The sequence below is a fragment of the Coloeus monedula genome (genome assembly GCF_965178545.1).
Source record: "Coloeus monedula genome assembly, chromosome: 2".
NCBI lineage: Eukaryota > Metazoa > Chordata > Aves > Passeriformes > Corvidae > Coloeus > Coloeus monedula.
Window position 1 is genome coordinate 96229185 of NC_138782.1, and position 15826 is coordinate 96245010.

General features: G+C 37.2%; 1 protein-coding gene across 1 annotated transcript in view; it reads right to left on the reverse strand.

Annotated features, from left to right (window-relative positions):
- AGPAT5 (1-acylglycerol-3-phosphate O-acyltransferase 5) overlaps window positions 1-15826 on the reverse strand; it is a 55798-nt gene that overhangs the window by 26257 nt on the left and 13715 nt on the right. The window contains exons 2-5 of the mRNA XM_082303397.1: window positions 14257-14326; window positions 13929-14044; window positions 8676-8765; window positions 1198-1288 (exon numbers count right to left, since the gene is read on the reverse strand). Coding sequence (XP_082159523.1) covers window positions 1198-1288; window positions 8676-8765; window positions 13929-14044; window positions 14257-14326 — 367 coding nt within the window. The remainder of the gene's footprint in view (window positions 1-1197; window positions 1289-8675; window positions 8766-13928; window positions 14045-14256; window positions 14327-15826) is intronic.

A 15826-nucleotide genomic window follows, 5' to 3' on the forward strand; every position in this document is an offset into this window, starting at 1 on the left:
AGTACTGGAGAGAAAAGCAGCTGAAGAAACAAACAGGTGCTCTGAAAGCACAAAAGCAGTGTTTTACTGTTTCACAGAGTGCAGAGATATAATTAAAAGGTGAAATAAAATAACAGTGAAACAACGAGAGCCTTTTCCCTGAAAAAGAAGGAGAGGAAAAAAAATCCTATCAAACACCCCCCTCCCTCTGAACTCTCAAAGAACCACCAACCTAAATGAAACATTTGACTTTCATTTCCGACAGGAAACTGAAGCGATGAACAAATACATTATGACTTCAGCTCTCCTGCTCATACACGCAAACAAATTCCATTCTTCCCATGGAGAAGAAAAGCATATATCCTTTTGGACAAGAGTTAACAATACTTAATAGCTTGATTATATCAACAGGCTGATTCACAGACTTGTGAATTCATTTCAGTGTGTCACAGAGATGAATTTACCAGGCCTATTTGTTTACTTTTAGAGTGAATTAATTCACTTTTGGTCAACAGGAAAAAACAAAATCAGGAAACATGTTCACTGAACTGTTGGATTTGAAGTTTACGTGCAAACGATGTGAGAAAATATGAAAAATCTTGGGACACTTGGATTTTTTGCAAGCCTTTCCAAAGATGAAGTAATTCCATCTGTGGTTATAGAGACAATGCCAACAATCAAAGCGACTCCTCAATAAAGTTCAACCAAGGAACAGTGAGATTGGAAGGTGAGAGAGGAACAAAACTAAAATGCCATAGGAGTACTAACACTAATTAAAAGTGAAATGATGGAAGACTCTTTCTTTTAAGGCACAACAAGCTCTATGCAAAATATTCTTTATATTGACTAACAACTGTAATTGGAGCTACAATATTAACTTAGATGGACCAGTGCCCTGATTCAGTGTAGGAAATTCTCACAATCTGAAGGAGCAAGAAAATAAGTAAATACACACCTACAGGTGGAAACTACAGCGAGCCTTCTGGAGTACTGTTACTATTGTACATTGTGAAATGCATGAAATGTCTGTATATAAACTACTATAATCCTGCTTTGTAAGAGAAACAGTAGTTTATACTATTCTAAATCTTTAAATACCAATCATGCAGCTTTAAAAGTCCAGTTAAGGTGAGATGATCTTCACATTATGTAACAATTTTATATAATATATGTTAGCACCATAACAAAAGAATTATTTCAAAAATTCTTTATGCTTACCTTCCTTTTCAGCAAATGATTGACTATCCGCAATGACTTTTGGTATTTCTGGATTGTAACGAGTCCCCTCTGGAAAAATCACTAAATACATCTGTGGAATTAAAAAAGAAACAAAACAGACAAGTTCTTATAACGAATGTAAACTGACTGCTTTTACAAAAATTATCAACACTTGATAGGTCCATATTGTATTTAGCTCACACTATTGACTATTGTAAAGATCAAAAGAAAATCAGAATACTTAGCTTTAAGAAACTTACTGTTTGAGGTTCAAAATAATTTCCTTTGAAAATCCACCACAGAAAATACTCCATGTGATTTAGAAACAGAGAGAGCATGTATCAACAAAAGTCAGCAAGTCAGGAGCAGCTGACATCAACAAGAGTATCAGTTTTAAAAGATTTTGAAAAGATAGACAAATACATCAAAAAGTGACCAATTTTTTTTTTCTTTAATAGTGATCTTGCCTCTAGTATTTCTTTATACTGAAATATATGATAATTCATTCATAATCAGAAATAGTATTAATTGAAATTATGATAGATCTTATGTGCCTCTATGTCTCTCACTGCCTTGGATATTAAATATATTAGGAACTCAAACTCATAGTTCAGCGAAATTTGAACTTTAAAGTCACATTCCTTTAAGCAGGCATATCTGCAAGGTTATATTTCCCAAGTAAATTCCTTTGCTTGCCTGTTCAGCACCAAACTATCTATGGGTTCTCAAATCCCTACACAGGTAAAGGTTGCCTAAGCATCTGCATATGTCTGTAAAATTATGTACCCAAACAGGAGCAGTCAAATTTGACGAATTTTCCATTTTCTTTTGAAACAGAACAGAGGGGTTTTGGGGCTTTTGTGTGTGTTTGTGCCTTGTATAATTTCCTACAAACAAAGCTGTTGCAAAACATCACTTAAACAGTGGAAATTTCATATTGGAGACTCATGTGCAGGAGAGACTATGGCCATAAATGAAAACTGGTATGGAGTTGAACATGACACATTCATAGTAAAATGCCTGCCGTAAATACTTAATATATTAACTTTGCAGAAAGGAGTCTCAAGAAACATTTGAAAGAAAATGAGACAATAGATTTACGAAACAGTCCAAGGAATATTACCAGTGATTAGATGGAGACTTTGATAATTGGAGTGCACATCATGTAAAGATGCAAAGTTAAATAAAAACTCCAAAAGAGACACACAGGAATGCAACTTTGTGCTTCTGGCCCACAAAACATCGGTGTGTGCTGGCATTTACACTTAATGATTGCAGAACAGCTACAGAAAGAGCTGAATGCCAAAAGACAGCCCCAGCAAATGACCTCTCCAGAATTGCCCCACAGTGAGGAAGGTTGAAAAATGCACTAAAATGCAGAGGTGAGAAGAAACCTAGGAAATGTGCCAACCAGAGAAGCCAGCTGGAGATCAAGACAAAGGAGAACTAAGTACATAGTCTAGAACCTGACAGAGAAAAAGAAAAAAAAAAAATAGCAAAACCAGTGTCAGTAGAGTAAAGAGACCTAGAGGAAAGGCTGTACTTGTCACAGTATGTTTGGGGGAAACTGACAGACTGCAGATGCAGGTGAAGTCCAAGAATGTTCAAGGACCAACAGACATCCAAGATGCATACAGATTTGGTGGTGAGGGAAAAAAGAAAATGGGTTTAAGAGACAAGGTGCTTACTTTTTGTAACAGTAGCGTAAGTACAGGGACAAGTACAGGAATCCTTAGAGCCAGCTGTAGTCCACACTTCCCCAGTCATCTATACATTTCATCTATGAAGTATAATGTTGAGATATTTAAGTGACTAAGTAAAACTTTTCAGATGCAGCTGGAAAGGACATAATATTCAAATCCAGATGCATTTTTTTTTTCTTTTCATAAATGTGCTTATGTTCAAATCTTGTAATCTGGATGCTTAAAATGGTCCTTCAAGATGAGGTGGTCCAACCCTTCATTCCCATTAAAGACTGCATTGCTCAGCTCTAAAGGGTAATAGAGTGACTGTAACAGGTAATGGAGCAAAGGAAGTGAAGCGCACAGGACACGAACACTGCTCTTGGTGGCTAGGTCAGCACTTACAAGCAGGAAACAATGTTACTGGTCTTCAAAGCAGATAATCACCCCCAAAAGCTGATTACACAACAGGGAACAGTATCTACTCACTCCAGTCCTATGTGTGTAATACAAACCAGGGATTGAAATTATATTTTACTTATTCTTGTAAACCTCTAAAACACAAGCAGCTGAACAGGTTTGTTGACCAGAATCTGAGTATCTCTGAATTGAAAGCATACCAACAAGACAGAGAAGTGGCCTTTGCTTTAAATTCAGCACATATTAACCTGTTGTGCAGCTCATCAGGACTATTTTAACAGTAAAATCATGAATGTAAATAGATGACCTACTTATACTCACATACAGTCCTGCACAAGACAAAGATATCCTGCCAGTACAGTTCAGCCTACCAGAACCACTTGTAAACTGGCTTTTCTCCCACCATGGCCAGCAGAAGTTAAATCCTTAAGCACTATTTCCAAAGACTGTAAGAACTACAAATCTCTTTTAAGATTTTAATAACTAAATAAGCTCCCCTGAACTTGGAATAAGAACTTGTAGAAGCACTTTAATTGCCTAGAAACACTAGCTGCAGCTTAGGCCATTTTTAATACAGATTTTTCAATTAGGGCAATTAGCTACATAAAGGTTACACACTGTATCACTGCAAAATACAGTGCTTATGTTCAAAATAGCAGAGATAGTTTTGGATTACTGCAGTCCCTGATTCATTGAGACACCAATTTTAACCCAAGCAATAGGTCCCTATGCTCAGGTATGTGGTACATTCATTCCTTCTGTGGAATGGGTGGGTGCCAGTAAACTTGGTGTCTCTCCTCAATTTGAAAGCTTCAAGGAGTGGATCAGGATTAATTTAGTAGAACCCTACTGATTCTTGTTGGAGCCAGAAAAAAAAAAAAGATGCAGGGGCTACCTGAAGAGTCCCCAGTGCAATGTCAGTGCACTTGCCACAATCCACATATGAACTGAATGGAAGATGGTAACTGCATTGCTCCAAATAGCAACACTTCATTTCCCTGGCACTGTCAAAGTCTCACAGGCAAAAAGAAACAGCAACAGCACTAAGGGGGCCCTCTGCTTCCAGAGAGAGGACAGGGCAGCTGAGGAAATCCCTGAGATAGATCAGAGTGCCACAAATTGAGATGGTATGGGCAAAGCAGGGGAAAGCAGGGAAGCAACAATCAAGTCCCTGGAATACAGAACAACCATAGACATACAGCTAGAAAAGGTGGCCAAGGGCTTTGGAAAATGTCCTGCAGTGAGTAGCCGCTACTCTGCAAAAGAGCACAGGGCATCAAGAAGTGGTAAGTACTGACTAAAGGTATCTTGCATTTACTGTGCTCGTCCCAGGTGACAAGGGGAAAACAAATATTTTAATTTACAAAATTCAAAATTGTCTTAAACAATGCACTTGCTTAATTTTAATATTATTATTACTATTACTGTATCCTGACAGCTAGACAGATTCATATCTGCATCTGTTTAGACCACTGCCTAGAAAGAATGCTTCTAGTGAACTGGATAAGAAACATTGCCACTCAGATCAATAACTGAAAAGGATATGGTAGAAGAAAGCCTATCTGGTGTAAGTGGAACAAAATACAAAAGGTGATATGGGAATAGCAGGCAAGGACATCTGTGATTTACAATTGTCAGGGATTTGCAAATTAGTACCTATATCACTAAATTATTACATTAAGCCTTATAGCAGTTGTATTGATGCATGTCTCCTCCATGTTTTTATTGTTTGACTGGCATTTCTTCACATGACAATGATTTATTCTATGACTGAATGAATGACAAAACCAAAACACATAGTGATCAGCTAAATATTGGTTGTACAGGGTTAAATTCCACATCTCAGAATGCAGATTTCCTACTCTTGATGCCTAATAAAAAAAATAGAAGTTACATTTTCAATTACCAAATTGAATAGTTTGCTGTTCAGAAGAGTTAACTTTCTTTATAAATGAAGTAGATTGAGCATATCAAGTGTCAGCTGGATACCCCTTCATTTTGGGCTTACATTCATCTATGGCTTACATTAACACAACATTAACACAAAAGTGTTCTTTAAACATGGTGACAGTCTCTGCTCTCACAACAAGACATAAGATTGCAATCTGTTAGCAATCAGTCAAATTTTATGGAATTTTAAACCAAATCACATCATCTTGAGTGAGTTTTGCCAACAAAAGGCCCAATAATGCACCATTTAAGTGTATAATTCAATGACAGTTTGAGAAGCAATGTGATTTCCAGAAAGACGTAAGAAAATATATTAGTTCAAGATCCCCACTAAGAAAACACAGGTGCAACAGTGTTTCAGTCTGGCATCAGTTTTGTGCCTGACACTGCTGTGCTGCATCTGGGAAGAGGTGTGGACTGGCTGCAAACCAGAGGGCAGGAAAAGGGGCTGTTTATAGCAGACAGGTGGGTGGAAGTCGTAAGACAAGGTGAGCAAGGAGAATCAGCCAGTCCACCGCTGTTACACAAAAGGAGACATGCCAGAGCACTAATCCGGTTCTACTGTGCATGTAAGAGGCCAAGAGGCAGCCTTACTTTGCCTGTCAGTTTTAACTCCAATTTACTTGTCATTAACAATAATAAAAAAAAAGTCTGCAGTGAAGCAGTAAAGAGCTTGCTATTCTGAGAAGAACAGAAGACTGCTTCTGTCTTCCTACACATCTTCAGTTTCTTAATGGTAAAAGGGATGGCTCCAGACAGACTGAACATTAATCATCTGGATTCTTTTGTTTAAATTGTACGTGGAGAGAAACTGTAAATAACAACGTGACCTTTAACACAGATTCCTGTCCATCTCTTCTTTATTGGTGTATAAATCTTTCCTGAGCAGCTGAAAGGCCAGCTCATCTCTAGCACTACATTAAAGAAAGAACTCTACCACTTACACACAGAATGACTAAGCTACACCAACTGCCCACTAAACTGAGGAAAAGGCCACCCTGAGCTGTAGCATATAGTGTATAAAAATTCCAGTCACAGATTAGCATTTTTTTGCATGAAGCTGATGAGTTCAGGACATACTTGCTTGACTGATCAAAATGTCTTCATTTTAAAAGCAACATGGTTGCTTGTGAATGTCATGATAAGTTGCAGAACTGAATGAATAATGCAGCAAGGACACAGGTTATCATGTTCTTCTCACAGTAGTAACTGTTGGTTAAAGACCATTTAGTAGCAACTACATTTAAATTCTCAGATAAAGTGGCCTATAGGAAGTTTAGTCTTCCCTCAATGACAGCTCAATGGTCTGTGTCTTTTACTCCTGCAGATGCAAATATTTGCCTCAGTAAATAGGCTTTTGACAGCTTTGGTTTTGTAAATTTAACTGTCACTCCCTATATGGTTTGACTGAGAGATTTTAAACAATTAATTCCTGCAGCAGTTACACTTATTTCTCTTCTATACTGCAACACCTATAATATGAAGCAAATGGCAACAACTGCCTGGTATGCATGTCCAGGTTCTCTGCTCATTTCCAATACCACCAAACTCCCAGAGAGCTAAACTGCAGCAAAAAACAAGTGTACCCAAGTGGTCCCACATTTATTAGGCATTAGCTTTGATAGGTTAGGTATGGGCTTTCAATCTACACACTACTCAGGAGGGAGAAGAAAGATGATTCCATAAACAAAGACTTTTGGATTCATTTCCCTTACTAACTACATGGAAAGCAGAATCCACATCAGTTGTATCTTTGAAGAAAAGCTTTATGCTTAAACCTCTCCTTACATTCTAACTGCGCTAAAATGACACACTGCAGCAAGACTGAACAACATTTGCAGGTTTCCAAGGACATAGTTTGATGGGTTTCTAGGCACATCTTCCCAAGATTGTATTAAAAGAAAAATACACATTTTTACAAAGGAGATTAATTTAACACAGACTTTCAATTAAGACTCTTACCACAATGAACCTTATAATAACAATAAACCCCTGCTTTTTAGGGGGTGCAAAGGGAAGACTCAAGAAAGCCAGACTCAAGCACAAGCTGTCTCTTTAGCTATCAAGAAATCCATAGCCCTATGCAGGAAAACACCTTGCTGGGTTATTTCATCCAGACTAACAAAAATGAACTTAACCTGCAGGGGGAAGAATTGCTTAGGAGGATGACTACAACTATGTTTCACACAGCCTGCAAGTGGCCTTTGCTTATTTCATTACACTGCAAGTAGAATCTTTACCACTGACATATGGCAAATAATAAGGCAACAGAACCTCTTTACATCCCAGGACCCTCCCCGGTAATGGGGGCCCAGGTTGCCACCACTGAACATGACCTTCTTCTCTATGGACATCATTGATTAGACACTGGACAGCAAAAGCTTAGTTGTTATAATGTATTTCTGGCCTAACTTATATGCTAACACCTAGAACTGCCCTTACTTAATTAAAACAAAAAAATCCCACTAATTCCTAGTTCAAGACAAAAAGAGTTTGAGCACTGTCTGAAACAGGGACACTTTACTCATTTAAGTCTCTCAGTAAGCACAAGGTCAATTTACTTTTTCAACACAGACACATGCACAAACACAAACCCACTATCTCCAAATAAGAAAAAAGAAAGGACTACTATGAATGTCAAAACAACCCATGCACTCTTTATAAAAGTTTTGACAATACGTGGAGTCTAAGTCCTAATAACACAATTTTAAATAAAAGGGAAGTTTAACTGTTCTAGATCAAGGCTTGCTTAGTTGTTTTTTTGCAGCTTGGCCAAAAAGGCAGAAAAAAATTTAATGCACTGCAAGTAATGGAAGCAAAGCACAGTGATTCTAACCACTGAGCCACAAACCATACAGGGAGTCATGAGAAAAGTCACTTGGCAGTAACAGTCGTTCTTCAAATAGAAAATTATCAAGAGTTTGTTTTGGGTTTTTTTTCCCTCCTCCAGGCATAGCAGACAAAGTTATTCAATTCTAAGATGTCACTGCCATTAAAAATGACTGATTGTTGTGATGACTAATTAGCATTTGGTAGGAAAGGTTCTTGACTTCTAAAATTTGAGAGTTATCAGTCTCTGACAAGCACACAGTAGTCAAAATGTTGTCTTTAGAAACAGAGGCTTTCTCTTTTGAAATAGTGGTTTCTCAAGCAAAGTACTATAGTTCACGTTCTAAGTCCAGATCCCCCTTGTCCTCTACAGAGAGGATCACAAAGTTCCCATCAATCATAAAGAACCAGTCAAATTTTCCTCAGTTTAATTAGAGGTGTCACTCTAGTCACAGAAAGTAACTGTAAAAACACAGAAAGAAAACAAATCCATGATTACCATCTTAGTAGTTTGTGGATATCGGGCATGGCTCTTTTCTCCAATAAGCCTTTGCCATTAAAAAAGTCAAAGAAATGAGAAGGAAGGTATAAGCTTACTGGAGTCTCAGCTTTCATCTGGGCCCGCAACTTCGCTCTCATTTCTTTCTCATTGAAATTGGCACTTCTTTTTACATACACTCCTCCATGCTATCAGAGAGAAAAAAAAAAGAAAAACATTAAATATTTAAGTAGTTTAATGTAGAATAGTTGATAGAAGAACAAACAAGAGACAATTACAAGTCACCTTTATGACTCACACTGCAAATTGCCCACAAGACATTTTCTCCTATCACGAAAACATGTGAAACTAATTTTACATTTGCATATAATTTAGCTCACAAAATCTGTTTAAATAAAAATCAGATATAAAAAACCCCCAATGCATAAGACTTTTGAAGTGTCTTGTTTAAAGGTGTTAAATAGTTAACTAGAAGATGGCATTAGAAGTGACCCCCAGAGTGTTTATTCCCGACAATGCTGACATACTGCTTCATTTGTGTATCAAGGGAAAATCACAGGACTGAAGTTAACTCACATTCAAGCACTTACAGGTCAATGCTTTCAATTTTATGTGCCCACTCTTACATAGTAACTAATGCAAATACTGGGAATGCAGGTATCATACTTCTACATACAAAATTTATGAATAGCACAAAACTAACTAGAGTAGATCTTGAAAACCTCCATGCACTTCATTAGAGAATCAAACTTTTAATAAAGAAGTTATATCAAGATAATAATTGAATGAGTAAACTGAAATCCTCAGAAGACAAAGAATTTTATAGACGGATTTTTACTGAAAACTATTGTTAAAAGTTAAACTAGGTCCTGGAAGTGATTAATTTTATAACTTGTTGCACACAAGTTATTACAAAACTTCAGTAAAAGGACTATGTCAAAGTACACACAAAGAGAAATTTGCCCTAACATTTCTCACTTCTACCACGTTGTTTTATCTACAGAGAAAGAGGATGTAAACAAACATGCACCACCTATGAACTACTGATACAATGAAGTCTGGAAAAAACAAAATTAGCTTCCAAACAACGGAATTTCGAGTTTAAGGTACATTGTTTTCATAGGTTTTCTAACTGACTCCATAACTTGGTAATACTTTTTTCTGTTCACCATGACTATTGGTATCAGGATTTGTCAGACAACTTCTGTCCATTTATGGTTTTACATGCTCTTAAGAGAAAGGTGATAGTAAGATTAAAACCACTAAGAGCTGAGCCTCATTCAAATACCTGATCTCATGAAAAGATACAGAACATTGTAGAAACAGGGGTGGTGGCTGTGTGCAGAGCTGTGTCCATGGCATGGATAAGAATAAAATTTGAGGGGTTAGGAGGAGGCAGGCAGAAGAGGCGGTCATGCAAAGTGCTTTCAGCCTTTGCTTTTCATGGTGTGGAGAGATGGCTGTTTAGCTAGTGGCGTTTGATGTGACTTCTGAGTTCTTCAAAAGCCGCAGTGAAAGGGAACAGAAAGCCAATGATGCATTAACTACATACTAAATATTCTGTCTTAACTTTATCATCTGTGGTTCCCTCCCAAGGTAAAGTAGCCAGCTCTAACACTCAGCTCTGTTGCTTTGACAGGCATGGGACCAAAACCATGAAGAGAATTCCCCAGTTCACTGAGTTTGGCTGTGGCATGGTATCAGGACCATCCCACAAGCAGTTTAACAGCTCCAGACAGAAAGCAGCAGAACAGAAAAACGTTTCTTCAACTGTGTAGTAAACAGAGAGCCTCATGTTATCTCCACACTCCACATACAAGACCATTTCTAAGATCTGACACTATTAAAGGGAAACAGAAGTCTTAAGCAGACTGAAATACAGTTGTATTCTGACACTCACCACAACCACCCCTTCCAGGAAGGGAAACTCAGTTTGGTATCAGAAGAAATTAATCTACTATATAAGATTTCCATGTAATTGATAAGTCATCATTCTCTGTGAGCTCAGCTAGCTCAAGCTTTGACCAATGAGAGAAACCTGGAATCAAGGTCTTCTTGTATCATCAAATTACTAATCAGCTGCAGTAAACTGGAAAAATACTAAACCAACTTTTCCTTGTTTGATTTGTCAACTTGGACAAATGAAGTTACTATTGGACTGTTTGGTTGGGGATACCATGACACACACCAAAGATAGATCTGGTGTCGCACATCAGATATTTTAATGCTCAGAAATAGATTTGCACTTCTCAAGTAAATGAGCACAGAGTCACGTAATGTAAGAATAGACAAAGTATCGCAAGATCAGCGTTCGCTGCATTCACCCCATCACTCGGTCAGGTCCCTGTGGCTTGGGTACAAAGCTGAAGAGAGGCAGGATATGTGGCTAAAACTCAGGAACAACCAAAAGGGTGCACAAGCTGGTGCTGGATAACAGAAAAGATAAAGACATACTTCCTATGTTAAAAAGTCAAGCAAACGTAACAAAAATACTTTTCAAAATTACATCCCAGTCTCATCAGGGGTATAAGATAAATAGGAATGAATTGGATATATAAGCGAATAGGAGTGATGGGATTAATTGGTAGCAAATAACAGAGGCAAAAAAAAATTTCAGATCCACCTAAAAATAATAAAGACAGTTCTATGAAAAGAAATCGGTTCTACCTAATACATCAGACCTGGAACATAATAGGTTAATTTAAGTGTTTTATTTCCTTGCTATTAGATAGCTGCCTCAAAGAAGAATGCTAGTTATGTGATTGTATATAGCTCGAATTCCCCAATTTGTATTGCATTTCCTTTTCAGTAAGAGATCAAATATATGAACATTCTTCAAAACAGATTTCTGGAAGTACTGTTTTTAAGGTTGTAATTTTTTTCCGGTGTACTTTAAAAGCCCCTCTCTCAGTCAACAATGGATTGTGTTTACAAATATACTTCCTTTGTGCCTGAATTTCACTCTCCTGGACATCCAGACCACGTTTATTTCCAAACAGGATGTTTACCTGAGGAAGGGAATATGAATTCCGTAAGCATAGCGTAATTATGTGGCTCTGGAAACTTTTAGTGGAGTGTAAGTGACATCACTGACAGAACATCAACAGGAAGGGCAGGAAGTGTTTCATGTTTTTGCACTGTTTGGTGTGATAAAAACAATAAAAATACCTATTAGCTTGCACTGCAGGCCTTCTGCATCCCGTCTCAGTCATTTAAGCATATATGCATCACCACTGCCTGTCAATTGTGTCACTGATTTAAATATATATATATAAATATTTATAATCACCCCTCACTAAATCTTGCAGAAGTTTTATTTTTTGAGGAATCGAAAGCTGAATAGGTTTTATTTAATACATACATGTTTTGATTAAAAATGTAGGCGACATTCAGATTAATTTCCACAGGAACCTCCTTTTAATGGTCAATATACCGGTCAGGAAACTGAGCACCGGATATTCCACACAGCAAAAGTAATTTTCCAAAATCTTGATAAAAATAATTTCTGGACACCTAGTGATAGTGGATGGAATATATATCCTGTTTGTATTTTAATTAAAGCAGACTTAAATCACCACCATTGTAATGACTAAAGGCAAGGACAAAGAGCAAAATATTTCCATGCAGCAGATCAGTCACTTTAGTGGACAAAAAATGCAGAAAAGCATTAGGGACAAGCATTAGACAACTGAGAATTCTGTTTTCTCCTAATGCATACCCTTAGTGAGGTATGACAGGGTCTGACAGTTTGTAGTTATTTAGGAGACTGGGACAGCAAACCCACCAATTAAAGAAATTGTGAACCGTTTTCTCATTTTCTCTGCAGCATATACTTCTCTAAACATACCAATTTTAGCAGAAACAATGCCAACTACCCATGCTCCAGCCTAGATCTATAGCCTACTCACTAAGGTACTCATCCAGAAGACAACAAAGATTTTCAACCACCAAGCTGAAGACACTGGATGTACTCCAAAGATGACGGAAAGAGTAAATCCTCCTATTTGGACATATACCTGTAGTTGCCTACTCTTCATATACTCTTTTACAAACTAATATATAGTTCCAATGATACCCAGCATAATATTGCTCTTTCTCTCAATGTTGTCCACCTTCTTGCCCTCTTGGACAGGGCTCACAGTCAATTCAATCAAACTGTCTAATTCTATTAGAATATTTTCCTAAGGGTGTGCGTGTTTGGTGGTTGTTTCTGTTTTGGTGGTTTTTTTGGTTTGGGTTGGTTTTTTTTTTTTGGTACGTTTTGGTTGGGGTTTTTTTGTTCCTTTTTTTTTCTCTTCTTTGCCTGGGCAGTGGGGTGAGGAACAGAAATCAGATTAAAGTTCAGAGAACACATTAAGATCAAACAGAGAAGCCAAAGGAGAGAAGTCTTACTGAATAAGCACTTTGGAACCACTACCCAAAACTCTACCCATTTCTGTTCTAACAACTAAGCACCCATTAAACCCTGAGGTAAGTACCATGAAGCCATTTCTGCTCACCTAGAAAAAGGCCAGTACTTCCAAGAACATCCACCTCTATATTTTATTTTGTTTTACATTGGAATAGTTCTGCTTTCAGAAAAAGCCAAGAACATACATGTTAAATTCACATAGGATTTTAGGGAAGTAAGCCATCTACACTACTCTCCACCATTTTAGACTGAAGATCATATCCACTCAGAATGTTGGCTGTTCAGTGACCATGGCCCACTGTTTCTCAGTAATCGTATGCGTTTGAGGCACATCAGGTTGAGCTCTCAGACTAGAAGGAACAAAAGGAGTATTGTGCAGAGAGAGGAGGAAGAAAAAGGTGGGAATACTGTTAAACTCAGGTTTTTGCTTAATTGAAGTCCAAAATAACCATCAACACTTTCATGGAGGTGGGATCTGCCTTTCCTCCATACCATACTAAGATCCAACTTCTCTCTTTTATGTTGTGCTAAAACCAAAACAACTGAAAAACAAGTACCTCAAACAGTAATGCATATTTACTCCCAATTTGTAGCATGATACACAGCAAAAAAAGTCTGTTTTATGCCTTCTGCTAACTGCAGTTTTGGACTGTAAAAAGAACAAAGTTCTAGAATATTCTGAAATATTCCTAACAGACTCTACAATTTTAATTCTATCCATAATAAGTATTCATTTAGAAAAGTAAACTGAGTCTTTAGTAACTGTCTCTCAACTAAGATATATATCTAACTGTAGTTAGAGTGAAACCAGATGCTTTCATGTTCAAGTAATTGAGTGCTAGCTCAGAACTACATCTTCACAGCATGCATGGAAAACAGGGGGAAAGTACATCTTACATCTTTGACTCACAAACAGCAAGGAAAGCATGAATGGGCTCACCTGTGAAAAGTACCACCCGTACAGTGGAAGCCATTTTAAGCCATCCTTCAAGACATAGCGGACGTGCCCGAGCGCGTTCTGCCTGATCGCCAGCATGTCCGCGATAATCCAATCAACTGCAACGACAAAAGCCCAAAATAATCAGTTAAATTAGCTCTTAATTGCCACTGATGAAACAAAAAGTACATGTTGTATGTATAAATGTCATCAAAGGTTTTTGAACCACAAGCTCTTGCTTGTTAGGGCAAGGCTGGAAAGAGACACAGTAAACAGACAAGCAGATTTTTTAAATCTATGGAAGTGTTAAGACAAGCAAAAAAATACAAACCTGTACACTGATGATTTGATAAATATATTACATTTTCTTTATTTTTTGGCAAATCCCCGTAGATAATTACCTAAAAAAAAATTAAAAAATAAGTGGTATTACTTTATAATTTATTTTCCTTGCATTAGGCAGTGATGAGATCCAATGCAGTAAATCGCTATTTACTAGGAAAACTGTCAGCAAGTTAGCATCATTAACAGACAAACACCCTATGACTGCTTCAGTACCCACCACACAGACAACTGACTTATCAATAAAGCTGCAAATATTAATGAATGAGTGCTTAAGAAACTTATTCTGTTCTTGTGCCTTAGCCCTAGAACTGGATCCATGGAAGGTGACCTTCATCCACAAGCTCCCCACGTTAATATAACTGAAGCTAATGAGGAATCACAGACATGTACAAAATCACCATTTAATTTATACATCTAACGAATAAGACATGCTTCAGCCAGACACTTGCTAGCATTCAAACTAGAAGGGTAATTTTTCTTGGATTAGCTCAAGAACAAAATCTCAACCATTTGCCATGATTTTAACCACCAAGAGTGAACAAAAAAGCATGAAGTTGAGGGGTGCCTTTAAATTAGTCTGTGGCTCCCAGACAGCAGGTTTTTTTATATTTTTTTCTCTTTTACATTAAAGACACACTTCAACCTTGTAGTTTCTCACCCCTGAAAGGTACTGGTCTACTAGTGAAATAACTTCTGAGAGCGTGACTACAAAACAAGATGCTGATGCTGGAATCCTAGTCACCCTTTTAAAATGGATTAAGTCAATTATTTTCAAATATAAAATGAGAAATTAATTAATTTTAATTCTGAACTGAAGAACCAATGCAACTGTTCAACTACCTTTAATAAACATTTTCATTACTTAATGAAGCCTAGCCAGTACATTCTAGGTAGGCTTACGTCCTTGCTCTGCCAATGGACACACTCCTTGTTTCCTGAAGTTGGCTGTATCAGACATACACACAGCTTTGAAATTATTCCATTTACCAAAAAAGCAAAATGCTATATGGATGGTTTTCCCACTTATTATCATCAGTTCCCTCATCTGGGCAATACTGGAATTTTATCAGGAAGAACTAACTAACATTCAGATCTGAACTGGTATCATTTAGTACGCCAAGTCTCATATTGATCCTTACAGAAGGTCTTTACCAGCATCTCTGGAAAATCTGTCCATCTCTCAGGTAACCTGTGTTACTGGATGGCTAATGCCTCATGTTGCTAACTCTAGGCAAAACCCCCACAAGAACACTGTGTTTTACATTCATGCTGTTATTTCTTTGAAAATACAATCACACTGTTGATCAAGTTGTATTTTCAAGTTTGAAACCAGATATTGGCAAACTGAGAAATTCAGTCAATATGTGAACAAGAGATCATCCAGCATATAGTAAAAGAGGATACAACTTAATTTTTTCCAAAAGCGAAAAAGAAAAGGCCCGTACAATAAATTCTAACTGAAAAACATTTGTAAGAAGTCAGTTCACAAGTATATTCTGAACAGAATTTGAAAAAATTTGAAAGAATTTGAAGAAATTTGAACAAGATTCTGCTAT